At 36.2% G+C, this 12,909-nt stretch overlaps 1 protein-coding gene across 1 annotated transcript; it reads right to left on the bottom strand.

Moving 5' to 3' along the window:
• Nucleotides 1-11,468: 11,468 nt before the first annotated feature.
• Nucleotides 11,469-12,665, bottom strand: LOC135598219 (uncharacterized). Its single transcript, XM_065091759.1, has one exon. It carries the CDS (start codon nucleotides 12,663-12,665, stop codon nucleotides 11,469-11,471), a length of 1,197 nt encoding a protein of 398 aa, XP_064947831.1.
• Nucleotides 12,666-12,909: the final 244 nt, after the last annotated feature.

The following is a 12,909-nucleotide window of genomic DNA, read 5'->3' as shown; positions in this document are numbered from 1 at the left end:
TATATATATATATATATATATATATATATATATATATATATATATATATATATATATATATATATATATGCAATAGTTATAAAGTGATATATGCCAAAATATAATAAGCAAAAAGATTATGTATCAAGTCACACGTGTCATCAGTCACGTGATTGGCTTGTTGGGTACCTATGACTAGCAAAAGCTTGTCGGGAGTCCATCGGAGCATTATAGAGAGTTCATCGGATGTTCGTCAGAAGTACGTCGGAAGCTCGTCAGAAGAGCAATTGACGCACCGGAACAAGAAGTGCTATGATCATGTCTTAATTATCATAGTTAGAGCATAAATTAAGTTAGGATTGTGAGGTAATCCCACTAACTTAATTAGGGGCCAAATGGGCCCTTAACATGGTCGGCGGTGGCACCGCTCGAAAGACCTAGTCTCTAACGGTTATACCGCTCTTGTCAGGCGGTGGTTCCGCCAAAACTTGGTCTCCAAGCTTTGTCAAGCGGTGGTACCGCCCAGTGTCAGACTGTAAGCAATAGTACCACCAGTACCCTAGAAAACCGAGATAAGACACTTTTGGCTCCATTTTTTAAGCCATTGGGGCCTATAAAAACCCCACCATTTTCTGCATGAAAGGGTATGAAAGTATTGGCATAATCTTGAATCTTTGAAGTGTTAAAGAGTTGTAAAAGTGCTAGAGTTCTCCTTCTCCTTTTCTAAGTGTTGAGATCATTCAAGAGAGGTGTGAGACTTGTAAGGGTTCTCTCCTAAACCCATGAAAAGGAGAAAGCGTTGTAAAGAGGTGGATGGTCTTCACCTATTGAAGGAAGGCCTTTAGTCGATGCCAATGACTTCGTCGGAGGAGGAATATGAAAGTGGATGTAGGTCACGTTGACCGAACCACTCTAAATCTGGTTTGCTTTTTATTTATGCAATTTACATTACTGCAAATCTCCTTAATCTTCTCTTGCACCTTTACGAAAGCTCTCAAGTTCAATTTCTCTTCAAAACATATTAAATCAAAACTATTTTCGATTTAATATGGATGTAGGTCACGTTTAGTCGATGCCAATGACTTCGTCGGAGGAGGAATCTGAAAGTGGATGTAGGTCACGTTGACCGAACCACTCTAATTCTGGTTTGCTTTTCATTTATGCAATTTACATTACTGCAAATCTCCTTAATCTTCTCTTGCACCTTTACGAAAGCTCTCAAGTTCAATTTCTCTTCAAAACATATTAAATCGAAACTATTTTCGCTTGAATCAGTTTTAATCGAAACAAAGACTTTTGAAATCATGAAAGTTTTCTGCTGCACTAATTCACCCCCCCCCCCCCTCTTAGTGCCGCTCTTGATCCTAATAATTGGTATCAGAGCAAGGTTCACTCCCGTTTAGTTTAAAACCCAAGAGAGATGACATTTAGCAACAACCAAGAGGGTCATTCAATTACACATCCGCCTATATTCAATAGGACGGATTACATATATTGAAAGACTAAAAAGAAGCTTTTCCTAATTTTAATGGATTTTGAGCTATGGAACATTGTCGAAAATGGTTTTCAAAAGTCTTCTCTTCCAATAAATGATTGGAATGAGTTGGAGAATAAGACTTTTAGAGCAAGGTTCACTCTCGTTTAGTTTAAAACCCAAGAGAGATGACATTTGGTGACAACCAAGAAGGTCATTTAATTACACATCCGCCAATGTTCAATAGGACGGATTACATATATTGAAAGACTAAAATGAAGCTTTTCCTAATTTTAATGGATTTTGAGCTATGGAACGTTGTCGAAAATGGTTTTCAAAAGCCTTCTCTTCCAATAAATGATTGGAATGAGTTGGAGAAGAAGACTTTCACCTTAAATGCCAATATTATGAATGTCTTATTTTGTGCATTAGATAAAAACGAGTTTAATTGAGTGTCGATTTGTGAAACGACTTTTGATATTTAGCACACACTCGAAGTGACTCATGAAGATACTAGTAGAGTGAAGGAGTCAAAAATTAATCTTTTAGTGCACACTTATGAGTTATTTCGGATAAAACTGAGTGAGATCATTGGAGACATGTACACCCAATTTATGATGTCATCAATGGTCTAAAAGGACTTTGTAAAGTTTCTCGGATTTGAATTTGTTAATAAAATTTTAAGATCCCTTCCAAAGAGTTGGGACCCTAAAGTAATGGCCATTCAAGAGGCCAAAGATCTAAATAATTTTCCTCTCGAAGAACTAATTGGGTCACTAATAACCTATGAGATGACTTATAAAGCTCCTGAAGAGCTTGAGGACACCCTTCCAAAGAACAGGAAGGATATGATACTAAGAACCCAAGAAGACCACTTGAAAGAAAACTCAAGTGATAAGGATCTTGATGAAGTCTTGGCACTCTTAACAAGAAAATTCAAAAAAATCATAAAAATGAATAAATTTAAAAATGACACTAAAAATAAATTTGAACCCAAGAAAGATCAAGTAATATGCTACGAATGCAAGAAGCCAGGACATTACAAGAGCGAATGTTCCCTAGCCAAGACTAGGCAACCAAAGAAGAAGAAGGCTCTTAAAGCAACATGTGACGACTCAAGTGCATCCGAAGAAGAGGAGCCAACCAACACCGAGCAAGTTGCTCACTATGCACTAATGGCTATTGGAGATGAGGTAAGTAGTTCATTTGATGCAAATTTATCTTTTGATGAACTATTAAATGCTTTTCATGATTTATTTGATAAATGCAAATTAATTAGTAAAATATATAAATTGTTAAAAAAAGAGCATACTTCTCTTGTTAGTGATTTCGATAGATTAAAAGTTGAGCACAATGATAGTTGAGCTCTATGTACGAAATGTGATGAACTAGAAATACTTCAAAAGGAAAACTTACTATAAAAAGAAACCTTGAAAAAATTTGAGGTTGGTAGCAAGTCCTTGAACATGATCCTTGCTAATAAGGGTTACGTTCATAGGAGAGGTGGAATCGGATTTGTGAGTAGCTCTCACCAAAATCCGACCACCTTTGTGAAAGGCCCTACTTTGCATGTTTCATCCCGAAACAAATGTAACTTTTGTTGCAAATATAGGCATGTAGCTTATCATTGTCCATTCAAGAAATGTAGTCCACATAAATTGATTTGGGTTCCTAAAAGAACCTCAAATAACTCAATGCAACATAATAAGCTATGTAGATCAATTTTTGAGGCACCCAAGGTCAAATGGGTACCTAAAAATCATCTCTTTTTGTAGAAAAATATACCATCACAAGCTCGGAGCAAGAGATGGTACCTCGATAGTGGATGCTCAAGGCATATGACCGGAGATCCATTTTATTTCTCTAAGCTCACTAGCCTAGATGAAGGATATGTCACATTCGGAGACAACAAGGGTAAAATCATTAGCAAAGGAACCATAGGTAACAAATCCAACCTTCTTATTGAAGATGTATTGTTAGTTGATGGCTTAAAGTATAATCTTTTGAGTATTAGTCAATTATATGATAAAGGATATATCGTTATATTTGAATATAATGCTTGCATTATTAAAGAACCATACAAAAACAAATCTAAGATTGCACTAAAATAAAATAACGTATACACTATTGACATTAATGATCTTCGCAATGAATTATGTTTTTCGATTTTGAATGACAATGTTTGGCTTTGGCATAGGAGATTAGGTCATGCTAGCATGAAACTAATCTTTCAAATCTCATCTAAAGAACTTGTAAGAGGAATTCCTCACATTAAGTTCGTTAAAGATAATGTGTATGATGCATATCAACTAGGAAAACAAATAAAAGGTAGTTTCAAACCAAAGAATCAAATAAGTACCTCTAGACCATTACAGTTGATCTATATGGACTTGTTTGGACCAATTGCTACATCAAGCCTAGGAGGTAGCAAATACGCCTTTATTATTGTTGACGACTATAGTAAATATACTTGGACTTACTTCTTAGCACACAAAAATGATTGCTTTAGGTATTTCTCTAAGTTTTATAAACTTGTTCAAAATGAAAAAGGTTTTATGATTTCATCAATTCGAAATGATCATGGTGGAGAATTTCAAAACCATGATTTCCAAGAATTTTGTGAATCTAATGGATACAACCACAACTTCTCTACTCCAAGAAATCCTCAATAAAATGGAGTAGTAGAAAGAAAGAATAGAAACTTACAAGAAATGGCTAGAACCATGTTAAACGAACATAGCCTATCCAAGTATTTTTGGGCCGAAGCCGTAAATACAACATGCTTTATTATGAATAGGGTTCTAGTAAGACCATTACTTTCCAAAACTCCTTATAAGTTGTGGAACAACAAAAAGCCCAATGTTTCATACTTTAAAGTTTTCGAGTGTAAATGTTTTATTTTGAATGAAAAAGATACCTTAGAATGTTTGATGCAAAATTCGATGAGGGAAATTTACTTGGTTTTTCTTCTATTTCAAAGGCTTTTCGAATCTTTAATAAAAAAACTTTAGTTATAAAAGAATATATTCATGTTGTTTTTAATGAAATTTTTGAAGTTAAGAAAAATGATTTTGTTGATGATCTTAATTTTGATACTTTGAATTTAAATGAATCCCTTTCTCCATCTAGCAACTTGGATGCATCTTTTTCCGAACCTTATTTACCGAAGGAATGGAAGTATGTAGATGCTCATCCTAAGGAGCTAATTATAAGAGACACATTGAAAGGAGTTCAAACTCGTTCTTCTCTTAAGAATTTTTGTGCCAACGCCACTTTTCTCTCTCAAATTGAACCTAAATGCATTGACGAAACCATGAAAGATGATTCATGGGTTATCGCAATATAAGAAGAGTTGAATCAATTTAAGAGAAATGAGGTGTGGAAGCTTGTTCCAAGGCCAAATGACCATTTAGTTATTGGTACTAAATTGGTCTTTAGAAACAAGCAAGATGAATTTGGTATCGTGGTTAGAAACAAGGCAAGATTAGTGGACAAGGGTTTCAACCAAGAAGAAGGTATTGATTATGAAGAAACTTTCACTCCTGTGGCATGATTAGAAGCCATAAGGATGCTCCTTGCCTATGCTAGTAGTAATAATTTTAGGTTGTTTCAAATGGATGTTAAAAGCGCTTTTCTTAATGGCTTTATTTCCGAAGAAGTTTATGTTGAGCAACTTCCCAAATTTGAGAATGATAATCTCCCTAATCATGTGTTTAAATTGACTAAAGCTCTATATGGATTGAAACAAGCCCCAAGGGCTTAGTACGAGAGACTTAGCTCATTTCTTATCGAAAATAATTTCTCTAAAAACAATGTCTATACTACATTATTTATAAAAAAAATTAAAAATAATTTTTTTATTATTCAAATTTGTGTTGATGATATAATTTTCTGTTCCACAAATGAATTTCTATGTGAATCATTTTCTAAAAGTAAGAATCTTGAATTTGAAATGAGTTTGATGTGGGAATTAACTTTCTTTTTAGGCTTATAAATCAAATAACTAAGTAATGGTATTTTTCTTAGTCAAACAAAATATGCTTTAGATTTGCTAAAAATGTTTAATATGGATAGCTCAAAGGCTATCAATACTCCCATGAGTACCTCCACTAAGTTAGACATTGATAAAAGTTGAGAAAGCTTTGATCAAAAATCTTATAGGGGTATGATAGGTAGTTTATTATACCTCATCGCAACTAGACTGTATATCATGTTTTGTGTAGGTCTTTGTGCTAGGTTTCAATCTAATCCTAAGATATCTCATCTTAAAGCAGTTAAGAGAATTCTTAAATATCTTAAAGGTATCACTAATCTAGGATTATGGTATCCAAAATTCGAGAACTTTGAACTAATTGCATATGCTGATGCGGATTTTGTTGGATGTAGATTAGATAGAAAAAGTACATCCGGAACATTTTAATTTTTAGGACACGCACTTGTTTTTTAGTCTTCTAAAAAACAAAACTCACTTGCACTATCTACAACCAAAGCTGAGTACATTGCAGCTAGTGCATGTTGTGCACAAGTTGTGTGGATGAAAAACACTTTAGAGGATTATAAGATTCATCTTAAAAATATTCTCATAAAATATGATAACACAAGTGCAATATATTTAACAAAAAATCACATTTAATATTCTAGAATAAAATATATTAATATTAGACATCACTATATACGAGATCATGTCAATAATCATGATGTAATCTTAGAGTTTATTGATACGAAATATCAATTAGCCGATATCTTTACAAAACCTTTAGGTGAAGAACAATTTGATTTTATTAGAAGAGAATTAGGAATGTTAATTTGTCTAAATGCATGAATTTGATGTATATCTTTTTTAGATAATCTTTTGAATTTCTTGAATGGAGCTTTCATGAGTTTGTGCCATATCAAGTTTATTCCATATCTTTGCTCCATCACATAATGATGTTTGATACATAGAATTCATTGACAAATACATCTCTCACAAATTTCACTCTTATGTATTTTTTAATCAGAAATGGATTTGATATGATCATTTATGGAATTTTTTTTATCCTTCATATAATGATTCTTTTACATGAATTATTTCTTAATGAATGAAGAATTTTTATGATTTTTTTAGTATGAACACTTACAAGAGTGAGGATTTGATTTCGCATGAGTATCTTGATCCTTGTGAAAATTATATTAGGAAAAGGGTCGGCACTAAGAGGGGGGGTGAATTAGTGCAGCGGTAAAAACGTCGGTTTAAGGAATTTCGTTTCGTATGATAAAACTAATTTCGGAAATGCTTAACTTTGAAAGAAATAAGAAGGATGCTTGCAGTTAAAGTAAAGTGAACAAAGGAAATGCAAACCAGATTTTATAGTGGTTCGGTAGTCATGACCCACATCCACTTCGCTGATTCTTCTTCCGTCGAAGCCACCAGCATCCACTATCGATCTTCCTTTAATAGGCGAAGATCAACCTCCTTCTTACACCCCTCTTCTCCTTTTCACAGGTTTATGAGTCAACCTTTACAAGCACACACACTCCTCTCTAAACAGAATTCTAAAGTTAGATCTAGAGGAGGGATTTCTCAAGTGATTTCTACACCGTTTTCTCACTTTAAAACTCTCTGTGCTTGTGTATCTTAACTAGGGATGAGAGGGTTATTTATAGGCTTCAAGTTAATTTAAACTTGGAGCCTAAAAACATTTCATCCTGGGTTTCCTGGGTCCGGGCGGTATCACCGCCTGTGTTGGGTGATACCACCACTAGTGTTAGTCTGACACTGACACTGCACTTGGCGGTACCACCGCCTAGGAAGCTGTGTTGGGTGATACCACCGCCTAGACTGGCGGTACCAATGCCTGCAGCCTCTCGGAGGTTGTGTCTGAGTGGTACCACCGCCCAGACCGACGGTACCACCGCCTGACACAGTCTTAGAGATTGTGCCATGAAGGTGACACCTCTTCGGTCACTGTTTGGGTCTTTCATTGGGCCCAACACAGTCCTTACATGGGCCCAACTAGCCCCTAATTGGGTTGGCCCAAATATAATCCCAATTATGTGTTAACTACGATTCCTAAGACATATTCTAAGCTAAACAAGTCCGTAAGTCTAGTTTCTTCCGGCGATCTTCCGGCGAACTTCCGACGATCTTTCAGCAATGTTCCAACGGACTCCTAACAAGCTCCTAGACTTTACGATGATCTTCTTGGTGAGTTCCGACGAGCTTCTTTGGCAAGCTCCAAGACTTCTCGGTTGGTTCCGACAGAACTTCCGACGAACGTTCGGACTTCCAACGAACTCTCGAACTCCCAACGAAATCGCGTCCTTGACTCCGAGACTTCATTTTGCTTTATGCCTTTCTATCATAGTTAATCCCCCATATATAAAAATACACTTCGATTTAGACAACTATTACTAAGCTTGAATCATGTTGTCCGGCATGCCATTGGTCCATCGATGCTTCGTTCGATTCTTCGGCGCATCGTCCTCTCTTGCGGCCTATTGCTCAATCGGCCAATTGACTCTGTAACTCCGATATCCTTGGTGTAATATCTGCTCTTCTTGGCCCAATGCCTAAATCAATGACCCAAAACCTTTTGTCGATACGTCGACCGATCCTCCGGCCCAACGTCCAATCTTTTGACATATTTTCCTCTAGCCCAACATGATTCTTCCTGCTTTAATTATCTCATCTTGATTGAAGTATCTTGCATCACTCAAAATGTAGATCAAATCATAAATACTATCAATTGGTTTTATTATCAAAATACGAGATTCAACAATCTCCCCCTTTTTTGATGATGACAATCAATTGATGATGGAGTTAACCTTAACTCCCCCTATCAATATGTCATATTGATAAAACTTTGAATTCAAGCTGAATTCAAGTTATTACAAATTTCATCATGAATATTTGCAACACGTCATCATGCATAACATGATCATACTTTTCCCTCTTTGTCATCAACAAAAAGAAGAAGTTCCAACTATCTAGTGTTTGAATATAGAAGTTCAAATCATTGCATAATTAACATAATCTCTAGTTTTATCACCATGCAATCTAGCATTAATTTTATAGCATTTTAAAACATGCAAGATAGCAATTTTGAGATGTTCAAGAAAGCAACTCTTGCTTTTTAAAATATGCAAGTTTGTAAATTTTGCTAGGTGTGCAAGTTTAGCATGTTTTGCTTTTTTAGATAGACAAGATAGCACTTTTGCTTCTTTTGAGATAAAAACTCTTTACTTCTCTTTAGATCATAAGCTAGCAATTATAGCAAATTTTACATCATGCAAGGTAGCAAATTTTTAGTGATGTTCAAGATAACACTTTCTTCTCCTTGCAATATGTAAGCTAGCAAATATTTGTTTCCTATGGAAGTTTGAGCTAGTAGTATTTCTCTCCCTTTGTCAATATCAAAAAGAAGGGAAGAATACAATGTTGTAATTCTTTTCCCTTTACAACAATTTTCAAAGCATGACAAAGGTAAGCAACAAAAATGAATGTCAAAAGATCATGTATCACTTTTTACAAAAAAGCATGATAGGAAAAATAATCTTGATTCAAAAAAAAGATTCAAGTTTAAAATTTGAGAAATCAAGATCATGATCCAAAAAAGAATGTATAAGGAGAGTTTATGCATCTTTTGCAATTTGGCTAAATTTAACATTCAAACTAGCAATTTTCTTTCTTCCCTTTATTATAATCAAGGAAGAAGTAGAGTGAAAGAATACAATTTTTACATCAATACTCTACTTATAACATGAGGTTTATAACCATAAATACAAAGGAATTTACATCATGTCATGAAAGATAATAATATCATATCATGAATGCCACAAGACATGATCATAATAAGATCATAGGTATTGCATGCATCATTCTAAATCATAAATATTTCACATCATGATAGTATCAATTTATCAAATTATATTCTACCATGCATGATCATAGCTTCTCATTTGTATGTATCAAAATAAATTTATGAGTATTTCATGCATAGTTTCATATCATCACATGAAAAAGATCAAGAGAATTTTGGTGTTAATTTCATATAATTCCGAGAAATCAAGAGATACCATGATTCATTTTAACAAATCTCCTCTTAAATAAATAATGAAAGGAATTTTTTGGAGATCATGATATAGATAAAATTCATTCAATCTTAGAGGAGAACGAGATATTAATTTATGCATATAAAATCTCTCAATTCATTTTGAATCATAAAATTGAAGTTCCGAAAAATCATGATTCATTTAGGAAAATTTCCTCTTTAGTAAACGACAAGAAGAAATATAGCAATGATACCAATCATGATTCATTTGGATGGTAGATGGCAAAAAGAAACATTGAGGATAAAATATCTCAATTTATATAGAGTAAATCTCAAGTTATAAATCTCAAAAAATCAAGATAAAGCTCATTAAAATTCAAAACATCAAATCAAAATCATTTTCAAGAGATTCATAAAAAGATGATCAAATAGATTCATCAAAATCAATAAGATAGAGAAAAAAAATTTTCAAGAAAAATGATTTTCTCTATTTAATTGTTTCAATTCATATGATTTATTTTATTTATGCCAAATAAAAATATGCATCAACATTTAAAAACCGAAAAAGCCACTTTCATTACCGTAAAAATCGATAATCCATAAATATCAAGAATCATCATGCATAATTTCGAAATTTATTAAGCATGATCATTATGCATGATACCAAAACATGATTTCAAAATATTTAATATTTTCATTACATAATTACATCATTATACATCATTTCATCAAACATAAAGCATTTTCCATCAAGATCATTTTGTTTGTTGTAGTCATGCATTTTTCTTTTTAGGTGAATCTAACTTTTCATGCTTAGTTTTCTATACAAAAGCCATGCATCATCATTAAGCATGATATCAAACCTCTTAATAATTTCATTAAGACATCAAGCATGGTTTCATAAGGCATTCAAAATTATTTTGTTTGTTTATCATAAAACATATAATTTTCATGATTATTTTCAAAATTACTAGCATGATCCCAATATTTTTTTTTTGCATTTTCATTACATTATTAAACATGAAATTTTCAAGAAATTAAAATTATGTAGGAAAATTAAAGATCACATAATGATTATTTTCAAGATCATTATGTGATCTTTGAAAATAATCATTTTTTTTGCATTTTCATTACCTCTTAATTTTTTTTTGTTTGTTTATATTTTACCTGTTAAAAAAAGCATCATTATGTGATCTTTGATAATAATTATGTAGGAAAGCTTTTTGGTCACAATGATATAGATAATAATTCCCCAAATTGATAATTACTTGAGGCATCACAGCTTAGGTGATCTCAACACAATTTAGATCGACACTCGAAAAATCGATATAAGGATAAACTGAGAAATACTATGGATGCCTCAATAAGATTGTGCTTATCCGAACCGGGTAGAAATGCTTGCAAATTGACTTTCGATGCCAACTAGTGCAACTTATGGTATCAAAATAGATTAATCCTCTGCTTCTATAGAATCACCGATGCCTGGTAAGTATAAAAAAAAAATTTCTATAGAATCATCGTTATTCTCCAGATACTATAAAGAATGATTTCCTTGTTTTCCTTATGCAATAACACACGGAGGGAGAAAACAAGATTTTAAACTCTAACTAAACCTCAATTTCTCATCGTCTAAGATTTTGCTCTCTCGTGGAGCATATTGTTTCACTCTTATATAGCACATTCTGACTCAAGGTTTATCAAAGATCTCCCTATTTTATTTCTCCTACCATTAATTGGCGTTCTACCCTCGGTGTTGGACCCATGACCCTCCAGAAAAGCTAATGGTGTAACTTGGTTAGTGATGATCTGTGGCTCTAATGATGACACGACGCCTTAGCGGGTCAGTTTTTGAGAGAGAAGTATAGTGCAAAAGAAGAAACTTCAATGGCTTCATTGCTTATTTCGTTGCTCAGATTTGACTGTACAAGGGAAATGAGAGACGAACACTTCACCAGTGAAAAAGAGCAGGCGTTGGGTTACCATCACCGGTTGTAGCTGCGCAGATTGGGCGGCACCCATCGGGGGACGTCCAACAACTGCGTCCGCCACCTTAGCCTCCTCTGATCAGGCATGTTCGAATCAACAACCCTGGTGGTCTCACCACTTTCTAAGCTCAGGACGCAGACAAAACACACCCGCCTATTTTGAATCTTCTCACGCTGATCTTTGGCGGCGAAGTAGATGGCATTCCCGTGGAACCCTAAGAAGTCCTCAGCGCTGACTGACACGGACGAGCTTGGGCTCAAGAACAATATACGGTCGTGGATATCCTCCACCTCGACGGCCACCGCCGGCCTGCTTATGCCGCCTGGCTCCAGCCTGAAGACACGGAATCTGAGGGTGATCTTCCAATTTGCAGTCCCGTTGTTGTTGTAATGGCACGCAGCCAGCAGCAGTTCTCCAGCCGATACAACCAAGTAGGTGGGATGATAAGTTCGCGGCACGCAGGACGGCATGGGGTACCATGCGGTGATCGTCGCCCTCCCCGGCGGGCCTGGGTCAACCTGGAGGACCGCCCAGTAGTCATTGTCGCCGTATATCGCGCACAGTGTCCGGTTGCCGTAGGGAACGACGTCGCGCATCCGTAACGTAAGTTGCACCTGAGGATGCGCGTCTCCCGTCCATGATTCGTCACCATGGCGCCACGTAAACCATCTAATGTTCACTGCGCGTGTGAAGAGGACCGCCACGAAGTCCCGGTCGAGCGTGGGATCGGAGGATAATACAGCCTTCTCTATGACAATCAAGGGCCAACCAGCAGCCGACACCTCATCAGTTAACGAAAGACCAGCAAGGTAGGGAAGCCGAATGTCCTCGGCGGTAACGGGGTTGAAGAGGTTGATCAAACGGTCTTTCATGCAGATGAGGATAAGCCAGCCGAAGGAGGTGCCAATGCAGGACATTTTGGCTGTGTTAGGTAGCGGGCGAACATTACCGGCGGAGGCGGCGGTGAGGCGGAAGGCGGGTCCGATTCTTGGTTCGGAGGTGGAGACGAGGAGGAGGAAAGGGAGCTGAGTGGGGAGGTGATCGGGCCGGTGGGGGACGGCGGAGCGCCAGGACTTGCAGACGGCGCGGAATCGGAGATAGTCGTCGACGCTCGTCAAGAATTGGGACGTGAGCTTGATGAGCTGCGAGCGAAGCCCGGCCCACATCGCTCTTCTTGGGACTTCGTCGGCCATCGTGCGTCTCCCTATCTCGATCTCGATCTTAATCGACAACGACGTCTCTTCCGCCCCTTTAAATCCTTTCTGTTGGAATCTTCTTGGTTGGTTAGCCACAGGGAAAGGTAGTGTGCGAGGCGGTTGTAGTTCAAGAGGCACGAAATGCAACGCAACAACAGATACGAGGCGTCGGGGAGAGAGAGAGAGGAGCAGAATGCGGACACGAGAGGTCCAGATTATGTCAACATAAGTATGTGGCCGG

Source organism: Musa acuminata, chromosome BXJ2-1 (assembly GCF_036884655.1).
Source record: "Musa acuminata AAA Group cultivar baxijiao chromosome BXJ2-1, Cavendish_Baxijiao_AAA, whole genome shotgun sequence".
Classification (NCBI taxonomy): Eukaryota; Viridiplantae; Streptophyta; class Magnoliopsida; order Zingiberales; family Musaceae; genus Musa; species Musa acuminata.
Note: the sequence above shows the minus strand (reverse complement) of the source record. Positions and strands in the feature narration are given on the sequence as shown.